The sequence below is a fragment of the Sphaerulina musiva genome (genome assembly GCF_000320565.1).
Source record: "Sphaerulina musiva SO2202 unplaced genomic scaffold SEPMUscaffold_13, whole genome shotgun sequence".
Classification (NCBI taxonomy): Eukaryota; Fungi; Ascomycota; class Dothideomycetes; order Mycosphaerellales; family Mycosphaerellaceae; genus Sphaerulina; species Sphaerulina musiva.
Window position 1 is genome coordinate 461,206 of NW_016017395.1, and position 20,758 is coordinate 481,963.

General features: G+C 52.6%; 6 protein-coding genes across 6 annotated transcripts; 3 read left to right on the forward strand and 3 right to left on the reverse strand.

Annotated features, from left to right (window-relative positions):
* Window positions 1–43: 43 nt before the first annotated feature.
* On the forward strand, window positions 44–315 carry SEPMUDRAFT_121563 (uncharacterized protein; the record flags this gene model as incomplete). The annotated part of the gene is made up of 2 exons (XM_016901694.1): window positions 44–145; window positions 241–315. 2 exons carry the CDS (start codon window positions 44–46, stop codon window positions 313–315), a joined length of 177 nt encoding a protein of 58 aa, XP_016756178.1.
* A 773-nt stretch (window positions 316–1,088) lies between these two features.
* On the forward strand, window positions 1,089–2,776 carry SEPMUDRAFT_74771 (MFS general substrate transporter; the record flags this gene model as incomplete). The annotated part of the gene is made up of 4 exons (XM_016910080.1): window positions 1,089–1,704; window positions 1,788–2,350; window positions 2,468–2,606; window positions 2,676–2,776. The coding sequence occupies 4 exons, from the start codon at window positions 1,089–1,091 to the stop codon at window positions 2,774–2,776; spliced, it is 1,419 nt and encodes a 472-aa protein (XP_016756179.1).
* A 724-nt stretch (window positions 2,777–3,500) lies between these two features.
* On the reverse strand, window positions 3,501–4,972 carry SEPMUDRAFT_152352 (uncharacterized protein). The gene has a single exon (XM_016907393.1). The coding sequence runs from the start codon at window positions 4,893–4,895 to the stop codon at window positions 4,062–4,064; it is 834 nt and encodes a 277-aa protein (XP_016756180.1). The 5' UTR covers window positions 4,896–4,972; the 3' UTR covers window positions 3,501–4,061.
* Window positions 4,973–5,723: 751 nt separating this feature from the next.
* On the reverse strand, window positions 5,724–6,545 carry SEPMUDRAFT_54496 (phosducin family protein; the record flags this gene model as incomplete). Its single annotated transcript, XM_016909301.1, has 2 exons — window positions 5,724–6,426; window positions 6,490–6,545. The coding sequence occupies 2 exons, from the start codon at window positions 6,543–6,545 to the stop codon at window positions 5,724–5,726; spliced, it is 759 nt and encodes a 252-aa protein (XP_016756181.1).
* A 234-nt stretch (window positions 6,546–6,779) lies between these two features.
* On the forward strand, window positions 6,780–9,971 carry SEPMUDRAFT_136881 (coatomer subunit gamma). The gene is made up of 3 exons (XM_016902809.1): window positions 6,780–6,882; window positions 7,001–8,626; window positions 8,676–9,971. Exons 1-3 carry the CDS (start codon window positions 6,810–6,812, stop codon window positions 9,734–9,736), a joined length of 2,760 nt encoding a protein of 919 aa, XP_016756182.1. The 5' UTR covers window positions 6,780–6,809; the 3' UTR covers window positions 9,737–9,971.
* Window positions 9,972–10,373: 402 nt separating this feature from the next.
* SEPMUDRAFT_152355 (uncharacterized protein) lies at window positions 10,374–20,730 on the reverse strand. Its single transcript, XM_016907394.1, has 2 exons — window positions 16,459–20,730; window positions 10,374–16,070 (listed from the first exon to the last, which is right to left on the reverse strand). Exons 1-2 carry the CDS (start codon window positions 20,449–20,451, stop codon window positions 10,809–10,811), a joined length of 9,255 nt encoding a protein of 3,084 aa, XP_016756183.1. The 5' UTR covers window positions 20,452–20,730; the 3' UTR covers window positions 10,374–10,808.
* Between the last annotated feature and the right edge of the window lie 28 nt (window positions 20,731–20,758).

Here is a 20,758-nt window from a genome sequence, read left to right on the forward strand (position 1 = left end):
ATAATCCCGTGCTCGCTGTGCGGTCGCCGCCTTTGAGCCCGCGATGCCACTCTTCACCCCCTTCCCCATCCCCTTTCCCAATCCCGTTCCCTTCTTCGGCGGACTGCCCAATACGGAGGAACTAGTGGAGGAGGAGGAGGAGCTGGTGTGCGGTGGTCGGGTGGTTTGGAGACTGGACCATACACTGCTTCACTCACGGATTGTCAGAATACTCTCGACTTCGTGCTAACAGTCCAATAGCACGAGCACGAGCACGAGCACAACGTCAACAATAAACAAGCCGTACCAACGCCTCCTCTGTTATTCTTCCCGTAGATTTTGTAACGTCTACCTTAGGGTCAAATTGCTCTGCGACGACAAAACCACCTCCCTGCACGGGCAACTCGAAGCATCTTCACAATCACGATGCATAAGAAAGTAGGCGCACAACATAGCCCTCGTCAGTCTCCGCACCTTCGCGAAGTGTCGTATGACCTTGCCTTTTCCGAGCCATCCCAGACATTCGAAATTTCCAGGCCTAGCTAGCAGCCTTGCAGCCAGCCAGCCTCGTCTTCACGCATCGCCTAGCCCAACTCCAACAGTTGTATGCTCTGCAGTCAGCCGTAGGTGGGCCTCACGACTCTATGGCTCCAGGTGTCCGCGTTGCCAGTCCATGAATAATGGTCGAGAATGTATTCCTAGGCGCAAAAGATGTGTAGTAGGGATGGGAGGTAGTAGAAACTAGAAAGAGAGACCAACAATGGTACCTGTGGTACTGTACCAAGCGGTGGAACTAACCTGATACAGTTTAGCCCCAGACCAGGCAAGCCTGTCTATGCTGCAGTACTTCTTACTTGTGCTTGAGACTTCATCTTTTCTATCGGGTGACCCAAAAGAACGGCTTGGGTCTACTGTGCTGTTACTACGACGGAACTCCAGGGACAAGCAGGAGCTGCAACGATATAATCCCACGCCACGATATCCTGCTATCAGATAGCATTGAGCATGGTCTAGAAAAGAAAGGTCTGAGGACGATTCTCAGACTCGCTCGCTACGCGAGAAACCCAATGTCTTCTTCGGACAAAGCTACCGAAGGAACTAGCGCGTTCATGGAGTACAGCATCAATGATCCGAAATGTGACGCACCACTAGAAGACCAGCTTCGAAAAGAACCAAAAGAGTGTGTTATCGATCAGGTCGAGAAGACTTTTATTGCCACATCAACATCAGAAGAAGAAAAAGAAAAAGAAAAAGATGCTGTCAACAATCCTCCAGAAACCCATAGCCTACTCGCCTATCTCATCATCCCAGCCTCCTTCTTCATCTGGTTCAATTCCTGGGGCGCCATAAATGCCTATGGAGTCTTCCAAACCCACTATCAAATTTCTCTCCTCTCTCAATACTCTCCCTCCACCATAGCCTGGAACGGCTCCGTCCAAAATTTTCTCCTCCTCTTCGTAGGCTTCCTATCAGGACCTCTGTACGATGCCGGATATGCAACTTACTTGGTATGCGGGGGAGCGGCTTTGACTGTTTTGGGCAAGATGATGTTGAGTCTTGCGCAAGAGGGCGAGTATTATCAGGTCTTCTTGGCACAAGCGACTTGTGTAGGACTGGGCTGGGGACTGATGTTTACGCCTGCTGCGTCGATGCCAGGGAGGTTTTGGAAGGGAAAACAGTTGGGAGTGGCGGCTGGAGTGGCTGGCGCAGGAGCCAGTGTTGGCGGTGAGTTCTATATCCCACTTCCCTACATATTTGTAGCAGTCTGGCTTGAAATTTGCTGACAGCACGATGAATGGTATATGTAGGAGTTGTATACTCCCTTGGCTTCAGCCAGCTTTTGCAAAGCTCCGCCGGATTTCCATGGGCGACCAGATTCCTCGGCTTTCTCGCCCTCATCACCTTATCTCCCTCCTGCATCATAATAGCCCTTGGCTGTCAAAAGCACCCATCCCCATCTATCCGCCGCCGCCGCAATCTCATCGACAAAACTACCTTCAAAGACCTCCCCTTCATCATCTATCTCATCGGCGGCATCTTCACCATGGCAGGCATGCAAGCACCATATTACTACACCACTTTATACGCCATTGACCTCGACATAACATCCTCCCAAACAGCCTTCTACATCATCACCGCAATCAACGCCGGAAGTTTTTTCGGAAGACTTTTCCCTCCATTCTTGACACCACGACTCGGGATCTTCAACACATTAATTCTCTTCTATTTCGCTACCATTACTATCTGTTTCTCATTCATCTCCGCTCCCTCCTCCTCCTCCTCCTCCTCCTCCTCCTCCTCCTGCGGCAGTATCTTTGCCTTGGCAACTTTTTATGGATTTTTCTCTGGAGCGGTGGTTACATTGGGTCCCGTAAGTCCTCGATTTCAACCCACACACACACACATATATATGGTCGTGGACTTCCCCCTTTTTTTCCTTCTTTTTGTTCGAAAAATTTCTAACTACGATTCTTTTTTCTTCTCGCAGAGTACGATTTTACAAATGACTTCAGATCCTAGACTCTGGACCACTAGAATGGGAATGGCATTCGCTATTCCTTCGTTTGGAGTTTTGGTCGGTTGTCCTATTTTTGGACATATCTTGAAGGTGACCCATAGCTATACTTGTATGTACCTTCTATAGGGTACCTTTCCATTCATAGCGCACCGGGTTTTGACTGACTCCAAGAGGATAGATGTATGGGTGATGTCTGCGCTGTGTATGACGATCGGAGCTATGTCTTTGATTGTGTGTCGGATCGCACAGTCTGGATGGGTCTTTTTCAAGAGAGTTTGATGTGGGAATGCGATGGTGTTGCTGCGTGAAGTGGACAAGTACTGGGTTAATGCACTCTACATTCTTGCAATCTCGGAACCAATCTGGTCTCCAGTACTTTCGCTATCTACGCTATCATAGTCGAAAATGGGTTGTTGCTCCTTTCTTTTGCTCTTATCGACCGTGTTATACTCACCTGGAGGTCAGAGAGTTTCTTTGAGTAGCACGCATAGCAAGTGTTCGTAAGGTAGGCACCATCATGTTACCCCTGAGTACATGTAGTTTTGAAAAAGGCTTCAACTACCATGTGCCGGTCTAGTTGTATAGGTACATTGCATAATATACTCGACGAAGTATATAGATCCGCCTTCCAGATCAATCACGTAACAATATTCCTCCGCTGAGTCCCAATTTTCTTGTCCTTGATAGTTAGTCTCTCAATCTCGTCGATTTCACCGTCGGTTACTTTTCTGTTTGGAAACCCCTATCTCTGATTGCGATCTTTGAAATTCCTTTGTTATTGGAACGTCGCTATTATGTAACCATGATACTCCTAAGATGAAGGAAGTATGAGTTTTGCCATTCACCAGGTCAATATGATATCCGAAAGAGAGGGCTGCAATTTTCGCTGCACATTCCATCAAGGACGACGATTGGTTTTGCTTTTGCCTCTTCCGAAGACGTATTGAAGTGTCTGGATTCAGTATTTTGGACTCGAATGCTGCGGGAGGGGAGAGGGATATACCATTTGACTTTCGATCTGCTAGGGGGTTTGAAAATACCTAGTCTTACCTACTTGGCCTTTTCGTTTCTTTTTCCTTGATATGCCCTGTAGAGTTCTCATCGATGTCTCCCGACGGTATGTGAGATGTGTTCCATAACATTTCAACTGACAGGTATGAATATATTTTGCCCTTGCGGGCGCTCACTCTTTCGTATCGTGGAAGTGGTGTAGAGAAGAGAAAGGCGATGGAAGGTTGGGAGATTGGTTTCTCGTCAAGACTTCAAGTTGGGGCTTCTGGCGTCTTCTGGAATTTATGCCGCTGGAACGGCGCCGTCTTGTGGGGAGTGCTGGGTCTGGGGCGCGGGTGCAAGTACTGCCACACAGGCAAGTTTTGTGGCATCCTAGAGATGGAATTTAATTTCTTGAGAGATGGCACTTCGCGGATCTTGTCGACTGGTCGAGGAGATTGAGCAGTATCACTTTGCCGTCACGCTTTACGTCTTAGATCGAAGTCTCGTCCTTCCCAGGTCATCGTCAACCATTCTACTTTCATGCCGAACTCGGCCCACCGCCATGCAACAACTACCTGGCTTTCGCCTTCTCCATCTTCCTGATCTCTGCCAATGTCGTCTCATGTGTCGTCCCCCAAGCCCTCCAAGGCCCCAATACACCTTTAAACAGTGTCCTCTCAATGACAAAATACTCCTCCACTGTCTTCAAACTCTGCCTCTCCTCCACCTCCTGGTCAAAGTCCACAATCACCTTACCATCGCGATCCACAGGCACCTCAGTCATCACCGGCGGCCCCCTCGGATTCGCGGGATCCTTGATCCTCCTCCTCTGAAACGTCAGAAGTGATTGCTGCGACTTGATCCTCACTACGGCCTGGATCATACCCGTACGTTCCGTGCGCGGACCCGACATATCGAGCAGCCCAAACTTGAAATATACACACTCCCGAGGCGCCATATACCGGTGCAACTTCCACTGCATAAACGTATTCGGTGCTCGTTGAGCGATCCTTGCACGTAGAGAAGATTTCAATCCCGGATGCAGATGTCTTTCAATTTTCCCCAACTCGACCTCTCCGCCCGCCAAAGCTGTGTACATGTCCTTGTACAACGCCTGAGCGATGGCGGGAGTTTGGGCTTTTTCAAGCTTCAGCCGTGGTTTGACGAGCCAAAAGGCGATGAATCTGCTCTGTAGGACGTGGTACCAGCTCACCAATTGGTAGTACAGAATAGTCCTTCGACCTCGCCAGTCGGAGAAGAGAGAAGGGAGGTTCCGGCCTGTTGGGGGAACGAAGGTGCCCCGGAGGACGCCAAGGTAGTCGAGAATTTCGCCAGAAGCTGCCATGCGCTCCATGCTCTCTTTTTGTTTGACGGCCATAGACTTTTGCGCTTTAGGTTGGCCCATGCGGGCTGCTCGCTGCTCGACGATATTTCTTCTTACGGACGAGGAGAAGGGACGTGTTGCACGGCGATTGCTACTAGCGGTGGACGGTGGTTGTTGGTTTTGGTTTTGGTGATGGCGGACGAGGAGACATGTCGGCTGATGGGAGCGGGAGCGCAAGGGAGCGGAGAGAAGGGAGGTGCACACTCGTTTGGACATCGGGGCGGAGAGGTGAAGCGGGTGGAAAGAGGAGAGGTTATAGGTACATTGGTATGGGTACGGTATGGAATCAAACTATCTCTATGCGGCTCTGCGGAGGTCCGAACGGCCAAAGCACAGATCATCTGCACGTGAGAGCAGCTAGGTTGGTCACCTCATAAAACATAGGTACGCTAGTACTACATCATGACTGCCTGTCATAATCATGCCGCTTGAGTGGTATGAGAAACAGAGCCGAGTAGCAGAACGAGTGGAGTGCACGGGAGAGTCTTCAGAAGTTTCCACTTCGTACAGGGTGCTCCTCCACGCTAGCTTGCCCATGCGCTGAGATGTACGCCATCGCATAAGCGAACGTGCTGTTCTATAAGGCTTATAACAATTTCATCTGGACTCCGTGGGACGTCCGCAAAGACCAAGCTGGTTGCGGCGGGATCGCTCGTCATCTTCCACAAAGCTGCAGAATGCGCATATGTCGTGACGCAGCCTGCTGTTGCCCGGTCATGGACGAGATTTGGGGTGCGGCGTTCATCGCATCCTGTCACCTTTTGCGTCGCAATCTTCGTCCCAAACTGTTGGGCACTGAGAGCTCTGCGGTCATTCATCTTCCTCCGCCTTCAGCCCCCCATGCAGCTCTCAATCCCAGTCGCTATCATCATCGTCCCCTGAATTCCTCTCACCCTGCCTGATACTTCTGTATGGCCTTTCCTCCTCCCTCTCATCGTCCCCATCCCTTCTCTTCAACCTCGAATCGTTGTGCTTGACAGCCCCTAAACTCAACAGAATCTTCTCCATATCTGCCACACTCGTCTTTGCACCGTTGATCTCCTTCAATGTGACAATCTGCCTCTTGATTTCCGTATCCTTGTAAACCAACACCGTAGGAGTATTGCGATCCGGATAGCCCTCAATACACAAATCGCCTCGAATCTGACAGAATTTGATATCCCCAAACTTCACTGCTAACGACCGCCAGATCTCGACCATCAATTGGGATTCCACATTCGTTCCCATACTACTCGTCAACAACACCAAGACCCACGCGTCTTTCGAGGCGTCTGTGACTTCACGACTCCAATCCGGTTTCTGCACGGGGTATACCTGATTGAAGACACTGGTTTGTTGGAGAGTGCTCATCTCCGCCATTCGTTTCTGTCGGTATTGATCTAAGAAGGCTTCGTCTTCGTCGTCTTCAAGCTCGTCTAATTCATCGAGGTCCTTGCCTTCGAGACGGTTTTCGTGTGCGAGTTCGCGGGCTTGGAGGAGGGCCGCTTCGATTTGAGGAGTGGGAGAGGGCTCTTTTTCGGGGATAATGCCTTTGGAGCGAAGGATGTCGTTCCTGAGAATCAAGGTCTCAGTATGTTGTGTATTTGACTAAGGTATTGATGGAGTGGAGGAATACCATTCGGTGTCGGCGTTGGGGTCGTCGACGGGGACGTTGATGGGCATGTCGGGCATGTTATTCATGTTGGCGGTGTTGTTCGTTGCTACTATGTCTCGGTAGTGGTGGTGTGTTCCCGATGTGAAGCGGTGTTACCAGTAGTATGGAGGTACATGTAGGAGTAGGTAGTGATGTGGGATGTGGGATGCGGGACGCGATGCGATGCGGCTCTGCTTCGGCAGTCTTGGCGTGGAGGTGAACATCTGGCAACGACATCTCTCCATACCTTAGCTGACACCTCCTGGGCGCCGTATTCTTGCCTCTTCTTTAGAAATCCCACAATGGCGCTCAACAAAAAGGACGAAGACGACGCCGGCATTCTCAAGGTCGACCGCACCTCTGTCTTCCAGGAAGGTCAGTAGCCATCTCTTCACCTCCCAGGAGCACATCCGCCAACATCACCACCACCTCTACCACCCCCCTCCCCCCATTCCCACTCCGCCCCTAGGCCAATTGCTGATCCATCATATAGCGCGCGTCTTCAACATCTCGCCCATCTCACCGCGAAAATGTCGCATCCTCCTCACGAAACTCGCGCTCCTGCTCTCGTCCGGCGAGAAGTTCCCCACCAACGAAGCAACCTCCCTCTTCTTTGGCATCTCCAAATTGTTCCAGAACAAGGATGCCTCGCTGCGCCAGATGGTCTACCTGATCATCAAGGAGCTTGCCAACACCGCCGAAGATGTCATCATGGTCACCAGCTCCATTATGAAGGATACTGCCGTGGGAAGTGATGTCGTCTACCGCGCCAATGCTATTCGAGCTCTCTGCCGCATCATAGATGCTTCCACCGTGCAGGCAATTGAGAGGAATATCAAGACTGCCATTGTGGACAAGACGCCGTCCGTCTCTTCTGCTGCTTTGGTGTCTAGTTACCACTTGCTGCCAATTGCGAAGGACATCGTGAAGAGATGGCAGAGCGAGACACAGGAGGCAGCTTCTTCCACGAAGTCGAGTGGAGGGTTCATGGGGTTCGGAGGCTCATCGCAACACCTTCCCGCGAATACGAACTACATGACGCAGTACCATGCAATTGGTCTGCTCTACCAGATGAGGAGTCATGATCGCATGGCTCTGGTCAAGATGGTGCAACAGTATTCTGCCGCTGGCGTTGTTAAGAGCCCGGCCGCGAGAGTTATGTTAGTGCGACTGGCTGCAAAATTGGCAGAGGACGACCCGAGCTTGAGGAGGCCGATGATGAAACTTTTGGACGAGTGGTTGCGGGACAAGAGCGAAATGGTCAACTTCGAGGCGGCAAAGGCCATCGGAGACATGCCGGATCTGACGGATGCCGAGATCGGCCAGGCCATACATGTGCTGCAGCTTTTCTTGACCAGTCCGAGAGCTGTCACCAAATTCGCTGCAATCAGGATCCTCCACCAATTCGCTTCCTTCAAACCGGATGCTGTGCGACAGTGCAATCCTGACATTGAAAGCCTCATTTCGAACTCGAACCGATCAATTGCGACGTTCGCCATCACGACACTTCTCAAGACTGGAAATGAGTCCTCGGTTGATCGCCTCATGACACAAATCAGCACCTTCATGTCGGAAATCACAGACGAGTTCAAGGTGACCATTGTCGAAGCCATCAGGACCTTATGCTTGAAGTTCCCATCCAAGCAAGCCCGCATGCTCTCTTTCCTTTCCGGAATTCTGCGCGACGAGGGCGGCTACGACTTCAAGCGCAGTGTGGTGGAAAGCATGTTCGATCTTATCAAGTTCGTGCCAGAAGCGAGGGACGAGGCGCTGGCACACTTGTGTGAGTTCATCGAAGATTGCGAATTCACCAAACTTGCCGTGCGTATTCTGCACGTGCTTGGCATGGAAGGACCAAAGACTGCGCAGCCAACAAAGTACATTCGTTACATCTACAATAGAGTTGTACTGGAAAATGCGATCGTGCGTGCTGCAGCAGTTACTGCGCTGGCCAAATTCGGTGTCGGGCAGAAGGATCCAGAAGTCAAGAAGAGTGTCGGCGTGCTGCTTAAGAGATGTCTCGACGATACTGATGATGAAGTTCGCGATCGCGCTGCACTGAATTTGCGACTGATGAAAGATGATGATGATGAGTTCTCGGGACGATTCGTCAGAAATGGTGAGACTCGATGTGAACTGTGTGCACTTGCCATACTGACTTTTTGCAGACTCCATGTTCTCCCTCCCCATCCTCGAAGACCAACTCGCACACTACGTCAATGGCGGGTCAGCAGAGGCCTTTGCCAACCCCTTCGACTTCTCCAGTGTACCAGTCGTCACTCGCGAACAGTCTCTCGCCGAAGACCGCACAAAGAAGCTCACGACCGCCACTCCAACGCTCAAGGCTCCCACGATTGGTCCAAAGAAGACAGACGCATCCGCCGCGGAAGTCGTCGCTCAAGCATCTGCGCAAACGCAGAAGTATGCCTCGCAACTCTCGGCAATCCCCGAATTCTCCTCATATGGCGGCGTCCTCAAATCCTCGTCGATTGTCGAACTCACAGAATCCGAGACCGAATACGTCGTTTCTGCAGTCAAACACTTGTTCAAGGAACACGTCGTCATCCAGTTCGACATTAAAAATACTTTGGCCGATTATGTCCTATCTGATGTCTCGGTTATATGCACACCTTCGTCTCCTGACGAAGAGGAAGAGTCCGCTCTCGTGGACGATGGTTTTGTTATCCCTGTGGATCTGCTCAAGTCCGACGAGCCTGGGACTGTCTACGTCTCCTTCTCGAAACCTCCTGGCCAATTCGTTGCAGCTTCTTTCACAAATGTGCTCAAGTTCACGCTCAAGGAGATCGACCCTACAACTGGCGAGCCCGAAGAAGGTGGTTACGAAGATGAATACCAAACTAATGACCTCGAATTGGACGGCTCGGACTACGTGGTACCCGCATTTGCTGGGTCATTCGATAACATCTGGACCAGCATTCCCGATGCTAGTGAAGCGAGTGAGACATTGCAGCTCAGTAATGCTAAGAGTATTGCAGATGCTGTGGAACTGCTTGTCAAGGCTCTGGGCATGCAGCCTTTGGAAGGGTCAGAGGTGGCTTTGTCAACGTCAACACATACATTACGACTTTACGGAAAGTCCGTCACCGGTGGCAAGGTTGCGGGTACTGTAAGAATGGCTTACTCGGCGAAGAGTGGAGTAACGGTCAAAATTACAGCCCGTTCCGAGGAGGAAGGACTCGCTGCACTTGTTGTAGGGGGTGTGGCATAGGCAAGCCCGGCGTGTCTGTCTGGAGAGTATGTATGAGGCGAGGCGTCAGGCGCATCACAAGGTGCTTGTTGTCTGATCTTATTAGCGTGGAAATGGTGTGGAGACTTTTGCTGGAACAGAATAGAAAAAAGTCGATCTGCATGCATGCTGCAATGCGCCCAGGGTAGGGTAACGGTATGGTATGGAAGAAGATATCTACGAATGTATTTGAGCATTGCTTGGTTCCTGCTTCTACGGCATCTTGCTAAATCTCTCTCTCCCTCCCTCTCCCTCTCTCTGTACTAATCTAGAACTGCGACACTGATCACACGAATAAGCTCCCCCGAGAAACTCTAGAGAATAGAGTCAGTCAGTCAAATCGAACGATCAAGCAATTCATCCAGGCCCATCAAGAAAGAACACCTCACCTGCATATAATTTAAAACGCACTCCCGAATAAAATATACATATGAAACGTGGCTTCTTCTTCTTCCATCTTCCCTCACTTAAACCCTTTCCTAAAGAATTTCATAAACTGTCTGTCTTATTCTGTTACTAGGAGGTAGCTGGCCCTATTTTCTCAAATCTCTTGAAATCTGTATTACTAAGTAAAAAGGTACCTATATACGTATGTACCTAGGTAGAGGTAGGTAGTAGTGCTTGCTTGCCTTGCTTGCTCGCTTGCTTGCTCTTGATCACGCTGTTGTCAAATGTGCAAAAAAAACAAACAAACACAAAATTTCAGATAAAAAATTGACGAAGAAGAAATATCATATGTGTCCCACCACCTTACAAAAGTCAGGAGGTTTCCATGCGCCAGAAAATGCATGCATGCAATGAATCAAATCAATCAAATCAGTCAGTCGCTTGAACGCCAAAGAGTTGAAAATCCTCCCCTTTTCTCTCCGCTTCCCCTTTCCTTCCCCGAAGCGGAATATCCACATGTCTGTTTATGTACCTTACTTTAGTGACTAGAGAAAGAGACATTAAAAGGCGTCATCATTCATAATCGTGTACCTTTCTTTCTTCCCATTAGCCCCTCCCCTGTTCTTTCTTTCTTTCTCCCTCTCTTCAGAAGTCATCGTCATCATCATCAATATCTTCCCGAATAAGGATCCCACTCCTGACCAGGATAACTGACCCCTCGCATAATCATATCCACCTCATCTTCACCCACAGCAGGATCGTCTCTTCGTCCACTGTATCCTGCTGCACTGGATCTTCTCCTGTAATCCACACCACCCTCTTCACCTCTCATGAATTGTCTTTGTTGTATACCGCCGATTCCATAACCCGGTCTTGGAGGGGGAGGAGGATAATGTTGCGGTGGTGGTGCACCTTGTGAATAATACCTCCGGTGTTGCTCGACTGGTCTGTCCCGTTGGTGGTGCTGTTGCTGCTGCTGGGGACGAGGATACCAATTCGCCTGCGCGCCAGCTTCGATACCAGACTGATACATTGGTGCCTGTGCGGGATGCGAGTAATTTTGACCTTGAATGAGAGCTTGACGGGACATCCAGTCGTATGAAGCTTGCGGCCGAGGATGAGGCGCTTGATAGCGACTCTGGAGTTGCTGGGGCGAGTACGGTGGCGAGGGATAAGCGCCTCGGTCGTGGCTGTAGGCCTGTCCTGGTAAGTCGCCTCCCCCATAGCTGGGTCTCTGTGGCAGTGCACTTCCTGAAACGTGGCGAGCGTCAGGCCGCGCGTAGACTAGATTCTGCTCCTGATACTGTTCTTGATATTCCGAAGACCGCGTTCGAGGGGGCGGAGAATCAGCATAGTAATACTGCTGAGGCTGCTGTTGCTGTGCATGCACCGGAGAAGGTAGACGACCTTCAGACCACGACGCTTCGCGTGTGCTAGGCTGGCTATCCGCTGGAAGTGTGATAGCAAAAGGAGTCTGTTGATCTTGATAGTCCTTGGCCGGACTTCTTGCAAGCTCTGTCCCCATAGACACTACTCTATCACGTGGCTCATGCCCTTGAGTTTGGATTTGCGACAATCCCTGCTGCACTGGTGTAATCGTCGCCGCGCTTCCGAATGGTCTTTGTCCAGTTGCGTAATACTCAGATCGTCCCATTATTGGCAGTGAGCCATTCGAGCCAGATCTGTCTTGTCTGCCACGAACGTATTGTTGCTGCGAAGGAGCTCGCGCTGGAGGTCCAAAGTCTCGCATTGGAGGCATATGTTCAGGCGGAGGCCCTATGGGCTCAACAGGCCTCTTGAATGAAGCATCCACAGGCCTGAAAGCTTCTGGCACTCTGGCTAAATGTCGTCCTTGAGGCGAGCCAGACCTGTTGAAACGCCTGGGATCTGTTGTCTGCTGTGTGGCATGCATTTGCTCACTCCCTTCACCCTGCCTACCGCGCACAGCGCCATCTTGGTGAGTATGTTGGCTGCTAGGCCCGTACCACCCATCGACAGGCGGGCCTGTTGGCGTGCTGTCTAGGTCAACAGCCGAGCTGTGTGTCGGTTCAGTCTGCGCACGCGCAAGCTGTTGTTGTACGTGACTAGTGTTCTCGGAGTATGCAGCCATCTGCCCCTTCCTCGCCCTTTCGTATTCCTCATAAGTGCTTATGCTTCCCTTCACCGTGGCTGAATTGCCAGGCTGATAATTTCGTGGTGGAGTAGGCGCCGCAGGTGCCATCTTACTCAACTTCTTAGTCTTCACTTCTCTACTTTGTGAACTCGACCCTCCGTCACCAGCACTGGTAGACGATCTTCCGAGCAAGGATTTCAAGCCTGAGAAACGCTTCTTCTTGGGTTCTATCTCGGACAACTTCACAGCATTCGAATTCATCCGCTGAGGCTTGGTCAAGGTTTTCTTGCCTCTCCGAACGGTATCTGTGCGTTCAGGCTCGCCAGCTGTGACGTTCGCATTCGCAGATTCAGCATTCTCCAGACTGGCAAGTGGTGCAACAGACTCAACAATATCCAGATTTGCACCATCTGGCGCGCGCCTGTTCGAGAAAGCATTCCACATGCCACTCTTTCGCTTCGCATGCTTTTGGTCTTCTTGCGGCATGCTGCCAGAACCTTCGTCGTGCGGTGTGGTCACTGTCTGGCCCCAGTCATGAACATCCTCGAGTCCGTGATTGTCCGATATAACATCTCTGCCAGGGATGTTGGTCGTCAGTGGTTGAGCATCACGGAAGTAGCCTGGTCCATTATTAGGACCATCTCCTCCGTCCGTAAGTCCAGGACTAGTCAAAACACCCCCTTGGCGCGAAGTGCTTCGCATCTTCTCATACTGAGTAGGCTGCACGTCGACCACACTGTTTCTAAAAAGAGGATGTTGCTGAAATAGAGGCGCACCAACAGGCGGTCCACTCAAAGCACTGATATCAGCAGCGGGTGGCGTGTCGTGGACAGCCATGGGTGAGCCCCGGGCAGAATCCAGAGCTGTAGAGTCTGATGCCAGTCCTACAACTTCTTGACTTGCGGATGGATCTGTAGCGTTTGTATTGATCTCTTCTTTCACGTAGCCACCCTCGTCTCTAGGAAGAGCCATATAAGACAATGGTCGCTCGCCCATATCACGTCGCCGAGCATAGAACCTCTGCGAGAATCTCTTCTGGAAGTCGCTCGTGCCCTTGGCAGGGGATTGCATACCAGGCAAAAGGCCTTGTGAAACCGTTCGGGCATGCGCAAGCTGCGGTCTGGCCTCTGTGCCTGCATTCGGCGAGGTTTGCAGTGGATTCGTCGAAGTACTAATCGGTCCGGATCCCACAGATTGCGATGGCATGGGCCTTGTGGATGAATCTGTCTGGTCCGCTGGCGCCCTAACTGTGTCCGGGCTCGCTGGCAGATCCTCAGCAACAGCCGAAGAGTTTTGCAAGATTTGCGATTTTGGTGATTCCGATCGTGACATCGTCACGGATCCAGCGGCGTTGACAGCTGCGAGATCGACACCATGCTGTCCAGAACTCGTTCTCAGACCTGTGGGTGGCGCCATGGCATTGATACCGATACTGCTGACGCTGGACCTCCTGCTTTCGCTCAGATGAGTGCTTCGATGGAAGCGGTCGTTTTGGGCACCTTCTTCGGCTGAGACTTCACTCCTCGCATCATCCCAATTCTCTCCCGAGCTCAGACGCCGCAGTGATTCAAGACCGTTCCCGTGAGCTGCCTTGCCGGGGTCAGACAGTACATAAGGATTGGGCTGGGCTTCGACATGTTTCTGCCTCTCCTTCCTAGCAGTAGCGGACGCAATGATGGATGCAAAAGCCCCTCCAGTTCTGCGGACTTGAGCAGGAGCAGCCTGAACAGGATCCAGCGCTCCGTCCTGGAGGGGCGAGTGCCCGCCTTTCAACCTCTCAATCTCGGCCTCTTGTTCGGCAATTGCATGCTCCCATCTCAATTGACTCTCTGGGGTGGTCTCATGCTGCAACAGAGTCGGCTCAGCAGCTCGGATCGTAACCGGACTCGCCTCTACAAGCTCTGCATCTGTGATCCCGGAAACCTGACTGATGTTCCTGCTGTGCGCTGGGACAAGCATGCCATTCTCATTACGATTAGTGATCAGAGCCGCAAAGCTATCAGCTTTGGATTGCGAAAGGTTTCCGAGCTGAGGACTTCCGGCATAGATACTTGAAGGACGTGAAACACTCTCCGAAGCTCGTCGTTGCTGCGAAGGCAGAGTGGTGATATCGGAAACTTTGCGTTGTTGCTGCGGCCTCTTTGCAGGAGACCCCTTTCGAGAACGCGCCGCGTTCGTGCTTTCTGCATCTGTCGGCAGAGCTTCAGCAACTCCATCTTTCATTGCCAGTTGCTCTTCGCTTTCTGGTCTGCTCTTCACCGGGCCCAACTTGTCTCCGCCTGCGTACTGATCCTCTAGGCCTACTCTCCACAACCCGTAGGCGAGCGCGGAAGATCTTCTTCGAGCTTGCTCAGTACTTGCACGTCTTGGACCACTTTCGCCATCTATGAACGTTGTAGCAGTCGGTGCAGGTGAGGGAAGGAGGCCCAACCTGCCGTGATTGAAACTCTGACGCTCAGTTTCCGGGGTTTTGGGTGGAATTTGTGCGTCGGGCTCGTTCCAAGCTTCAGTCCTCTGCGCGAGACCAAGAGACGTCAGAGGAGGATTGGACGAGCTTGTTCCTGTTGAATCGACGGCCACATCACTCAAGTCTGTCAAAGCAAAGTCTCCTGCCGCGGTGTGCGGAGGTTTCTGTGTTGTACTCTGCCTGTCGTCCTCCTTAACTTTGTCGCCTTTGATCGCGCGAGCTGTCTGAGACTGATCGCCAACAGATGTCTGTAAGCATTCATCACTCAATAGGTTCGAACGTGATAGGACAAGGCTGTCGGGTCGACTTTGACTTCTCTCCGCCCGAGAGCGACTCCAGCCGCGGAGACGATCGAAGACATCACTAAGTGGTCTGCTGGACCTCGAGCTAGGCGTGGCACTTCCTTCGCGTCTTCGAAATGCGAGAGTTGAAGACGCCGCGGATGTCTTTCGCGAGAGATCTGGTCGATTCTCGAAAGGAGAGGCAGAGATAGGGGCAGAGACTGGTGCCAGGATCGACCCGTTCAGTGGGATGATGGCAGCTTCGGAGAAGCTTCGATCATGTCCTGGCGGGATGGGGATCCCAGGAAGTGTGGATGACGGCGGAGAGTCGCGCCCCGTTGCGGGTGGCGTTGTAATGTCCTCGAGCTTGCGTTCGGAACTGTTGATTACAGAATCTGCATTATCGATCTGTAAGCCCGTAGGAGAGACATGCATGCTCTCGAAAGTTTCTTTCGGGCCTGCACTGACAGAAGCCTGCTCATGGTTGCCAGCATCAACTGCGTCCTGCTCGGGCAGATTCCTCTCAGCCACGATTGGTGCGGCTTCTTGAAGTTCCCGTACAGCCTCACTCTTACTGTCCAAATCACTGATCTGTGCCGCCAAAGCAGTCACAACAGTCGCAACAGGGACGGCTTGTGATGCATGTTGATCGGTCTCGTCTCTCGGTTCATCGAGGCCAGAGGAATCCTTTGTACTAGTTGTAGTGCGATCTTTTGTACCTGGAGTCTCGTCTGCACCAATAGTGACATGCGGTTCCCCTTCCACTATTCGCGGCTGCACATCGGCGATATCGCACCCACGTGCGTCATCCTCGATGGAGGCTTTGTCCTTATGTACTTGAACTGAAGATGATTCTGCAATTGCTTCTTTCTCAGGCAAAACAGTTTCTTCCACTTCTGGTCCTGCGGATGGGAAGTGGGGATTGGTTACAATTCCGGTCGATGGTTGTCTGTTAGTGCTGGGCGAAGCAGGTTGTGCCGGGGGGGCTACGGCTGAGGAGGTCCGCGAAGAAACAGCTCTCAACTTTGAGAAAGGAGAAATGGACTTTGCTGTCGAAGTGGCAGGAACCTATGCAACTTACCGTAAGCTTGAATTCATCACGAGTGGAAACCAAATGGCGAGGCGAGATAAGGCGAGGGAACAGGTGAGTAACAAGACGGAAAATATTCGGGTATTGCACCAGCGACCCGTCATACAAACATGACGCTGGCACCGCAGCTCCCAACATCCTTGCTTCAAATGCGGCGGGTATCCTTCTCTCGTGGCAGCTCTTGTACTTCGCACCTCCACGCCCAGCTGTTGTCATGCCTGGAGCGCGCGGTCTCAGCGAAGGATCACAAAGAAAAATAAGGGTGATGGCGGCAGACTCTGCTCCGCCTTCCAATGGCCAGTTCGTGGAAAGTATATGTGCAGAGAAGTGCTCGGAATGCAGAAACATAGGGGAAATCAATCATACCTCTCCACCTTTGCCACGAACGCTGCCACCAAATCGTGATCGACCTTTGGCAAGCAGTCCCTTTGCGCCAGCACCAGCTTTATTGCCTAAGACACCAGCATTCTTCATAAACACTTTGCCCTTTTGCTGCATTTGCTGTTGCACTCGGTCCAGATCAACTCCTCCACTACCACCAGCGGTATCACTACTTGCCAACCCGCTAGGTGCAGCTCCTCCGTTAGAAGCATTCTGTCCTTGGTTACTACCTTGCGCACTTGAACCCGATGTGAAACGATTCTTCAGTCCTGTGAGATTCATACTGGGTGCAGCGGCACGATGCCCTCGTTTCCATTGATTCGTTCCGCTGGCAGAGACACTGGGTTCCAATGGCGGTGGCTTGCCCATCTCAGCCGCATCTAGGACATCAGGGTGACGGGCAGTCATAGCTTCTAGCCAGTCTCCAAGTCCCGTGTTCATATCGGCAAACGTACGGCGAGTATCGGTGTACGTCTTAATGCGTTCATCTGCGTCCTTGATCTGCAGAATGTTGCGAAAAGCCGGGATCTGTACCTGAGATTGGCCAGAACTCTTGGGACGAGAAGGTGAAGTGGCAGCAAGTGTAGGCGAAGTACCCGGCGCTATGGAAGCTGCATTCGGTATCTCCTGATTCGAATCAGCGTAGTAGGATGGCACGCGTAGGCTCCCATCTGACACGGGCGAAGGAGCCACGTCGTGCAGAGATTGTGACGGACTGCCGGGTGCATTTGTCGTCTCAGGAACGAGATGCTCCTGGCTTTTCGTGATTGGCGAGACTGGGCTTTTCACGCGCTGTGACAATGAACGGACAATCTCGCCTTCTGCTGCTGCTGCTTCCGGTCTCTGTATCGCAGGCACGAGAAGCGGTCCCCCAGCTGTGGCGGACAGTTCCGGAAGTTTATCCTCGAGTGCAGGAGTATCAGGACTGTTCGCACCATCTTCGGGATTCATGACATGCAGCTGTTTGCTTCTAGGGCGCTCATAAGCAGCTTCGGGTTTGATCTCTGGACTTATTGGTTGCTCTCGAGATGGCAGGGCATTGCTTTCCCAGCTGAACCTCGTGTTCAAGAGACCAGGCTTAGTGTGACTCGTCTTCGAGTGTGCAGCGGCTGCAACAGTTGCCGCTGCTGCACCAAGACCCACAGCACCGGCGGCGGCAGCAGGAAATGCTGCTTCACCATGTTCTACTCGCCGTTCGTTGTCCGGTGCATTCAATGCATCCTGCGTGCGCACAGCATCATCGGCGTCCAAGCTTCGCACAATCTCTTCACGGATGCGGTCATCCTCGGCAGAGTCACCAGGCCCGTGATGGGGATATTGGGCGGCTGCCTGGGGTGTAGCATGCTCGGGGCTTGCCTCGCGGCTTCTCAGCCGTAGTGGAGCAACAGAATTGAAGTAGCCGGGACCAAGGCTTCCATGCGCATTGGTGGGCGTGGAAGGCTCAGGAGCATTCTTAGGCAGTGGCGTGGGCGCAGCGGAAGATGCCACAGATGTAGGCGCATCGGTGCTATCAGTTTCGTGTCGAATCAGAGGGGGGGCCGCCGGGACCTCTCCATACGCACGTCTCGGTAGCATTTCAGCCTGGTCAATTGAAGCCGGCGCTTCTTTTGACGCAAAGTCGCGAGTTTCATGGCCTACACCGTACTGACCCATGAGCGCTGCACCTAGTTGGTTACCTATGTCCTTGGCAGTCTCAATGGGAGATCTAGTGATGGTCTCGGGCTGAACAACTTTTTTCCGCGCTGTTGGCGTGAGATCGATAGGTCCATCATCTCTCGATATATCGCGAGCGCTAACCTCGGGCGGGGTCTCAACAGATGGCGTGGGAGCTGCGCTATTGATCCAGCCTCCAGGAACATCTGGTAGAAAGCTCTCCTCCCGGCTGATGTCGGGTCTGGAAACACCCAGGCCTTGCGGAGCTTGTCCAGTGGGCGCGACTTCTTGCGCAAGCAGACTTTGGTTTGTGGCAGCCTTCTTCAGCTTGGGCTTGTTGGCGTCGTCCGTGAACGTGCTCCAGCCAGATTTGCTTGATCCTATGCTGGCAGCAGAGTTGCGGCGGCTGTCATCATGGATCCCTTGATATTTTTCGGCAATTTCGCGTACACGACTCTTAGCGGGACTATCAGATCGAGTAGGAGTTCCACTTCGTACAGGACTACTGGTAGGCAGGTTGTGTGTTCGTAGGAACGTCTCTCGACTATCTTTGCTTTCTTGTGCTGCTTCGGCAAGCTCGGGTGAGCCAGGGTCCTTTTCAGCGGACGAATTTATCGTATTGGCAATATCAGCCTCCCTCACACTGTAGTCCGTGTTGCTTCTGCCCCTGCCTGTAATCGGAATTGCTGTGCTGACTGCAGAGGCACTGCCCATTTCTGCAACCTCACTGTCTGAAGTCTCGGCTGGTTGCAGATCAGGCTGCACCACTTCGGCACCCTGATCAGCTACCTCTGGATCATCAGCAGCAATGACGCCCGACAGCGGCGTGCTCAGTCGTCTAGACTCAACGGTTTCCAGTCCAGGCGTACGAGCGGGCGACGTGCCAGAGGAAGGAGGATCCAGACTTCGTCGATAGCCGGGCTCGAAACCTGCGGGCGTTGTCTTGGGACTTGTAGTATCGACAGGTTGCGCTGCAGTCGGCGTACTGAGGGGCTCCTCTGTAATTGGCGGCACCTGTATGTCGCGTTGGCGTTGATTGAATGCTGCAGTCGCCGCAGACGGCACCCGACTCATGATGGGACTGATACCTGCAGTGGAGGAGGTGTCACTGCGCCCGACTCCCATGCTTGGCGTAGACCCTGAGTTGTCTCGTGAGAGTGACGCGTCGTTCTTGTCAAATGCTTGGTGCACCGCCGACCGTAAGCCCACAGATGGTTGATGCTGAAGACCATCGACCTGTTGTCTCTCGGCCAAGATCTCTGCTGCAGGGTCAGATCCTGGCGGAGCACGCGTAGAGGTTGGCGTCGGTTGAATTGAGCTCGAGGCCGTGTCCGCGCCGGTGAGGCCAGCAGTATTGATACCTGGAGGTGACGCTCTCGAGGGCAATGCCACATCTCCTGTGGCCGTTGGACTTGTCAAGTTCAAGAACTCGTCACCGAAGCCTGAGAATCGAGACACTAGCGGTAGTGTGGGACTCACATCTCTCGTTCCTGAGATGGTGCTGCTGGCACTCTGAACACTATGGAGTGTCTGTTCGTTTCCAGACTTCTCCGTCACGTTTGGCTGATATGTATTCGGATACAGCACACTTTCTCGCTGCTCTTGTAACGGCGTCAGGTCGTTCCGTCTTTCCACAGAGATTGCCCTGTCCAAGGCGTCCACACTCGGCCTGCTGCTCTCCTCACTTTCGCGTCGCCTCTCTTCTTCGACTCGCCTGTAGATGTCACTAGGTCTGATGAAGGGCAATGCCTTATCGGTTTGAGCATCGGCTGCTGTAGCCGCACCAGTGTTTACAGCAGGGTGTGTCACACTCTCGGCAATGGCTCTTGCTTCTGCAGCCGCCTGTTGTGCCTCATACGTATTCCCACCCATGCTGCTCTTGCGCGGAGGAAAGGATCCCGGTGGTGCTGGAGCAGCTCCACGTTGTGAGTGGAGCGGCGGTGGAGCATGTTCGGGATTGGTGAAGTCGCGTGGCCTCGATCTGCTGCGAGGATAGTCGTTGCTCGCTCGTCCTCCACTCACAGGATCTTGTGGATACGATGGAAATGGCGCCGATACCGTACGTGAAGCAGCGCCATCGTCCCCTCGATCGAAGCTCTGTTTCCTCAGCCTCTGCGAAGGCAACGCTGAAGACTGCGCTGGCAGGGTAGAGGCCGGCTCTTCCTGCCCACCACCATAGTCATCATACGGATCGTAGTCTCCCCAGTCGTCGCCATCGTAGGTGTTTTTGGGCGCCGTGTTCCATTTCTGAGTGCGATGTCTGCCCGGCACTGTCTTGAAGGAGAGAGGCCCACCAGGCGTGGTCGGCGTCTGGTTGTTGGACATTATCTACACGCGTTCGCATCTGTCGTTCGTGGCAGATGGCAGTCTAGGATGACATGGCAGAGGGTCTGTAGTGTGTGCGCGCGAGTACCTATGTCGAGGCGCAGTCAATGCATGCAGGTCAGGCTGATGCAGCTCCGGCTTCTCAAACCAGACGGCAACGGGGCTGCGTGAACGATGGACTGTAGGGTGTTGCGGTCGAGGCGATAGTGGCACAGCGGGCTGCAGTGGTAGATGTGTCAAGCAGAGGAATGCAATATCGATCAGGCATACAGTAGGCAGAAAGGAACTGAGGGGAGAGTGTGGCTCG

Coding starts and splice junctions, on each gene's coding strand:
- SEPMUDRAFT_136881 (XM_016902809.1), top strand. CDS start 6,810: ATGGCGCTCAACAAAAAGGACGAAGACGACGCCGGCATTCTCAAGGTC. Junction 6,883..7,000: donor CACCTCTGTCTTCCAGGAAG/GTCAGTAGCCAT, acceptor TCCATCATATAG/CGCGCGTCTTCAACATCTCG. Junction 8,627..8,675: donor GGGACGATTCGTCAGAAATG/GTGAGACTCGAT, acceptor GACTTTTTGCAG/ACTCCATGTTCTCCCTCCCC.
- SEPMUDRAFT_152355 (XM_016907394.1), bottom strand. CDS start 20,451: ATGTCCAACAACCAGACGCCGACCACGCCTGGTGGGCCTCTCTCCTTC. Junction 16,071..16,458: donor TTCGTGGCAAAGGTGGAGAG/GTATGATTGATT, acceptor TAAGTTGCATAG/GTTCCTGCCACTTCGACAGC.
- SEPMUDRAFT_152352 (XM_016907393.1), bottom strand. CDS start 4,895: ATGGGCCAACCTAAAGCGCAAAAGTCTATGGCCGTCAAACAAAAAGAG.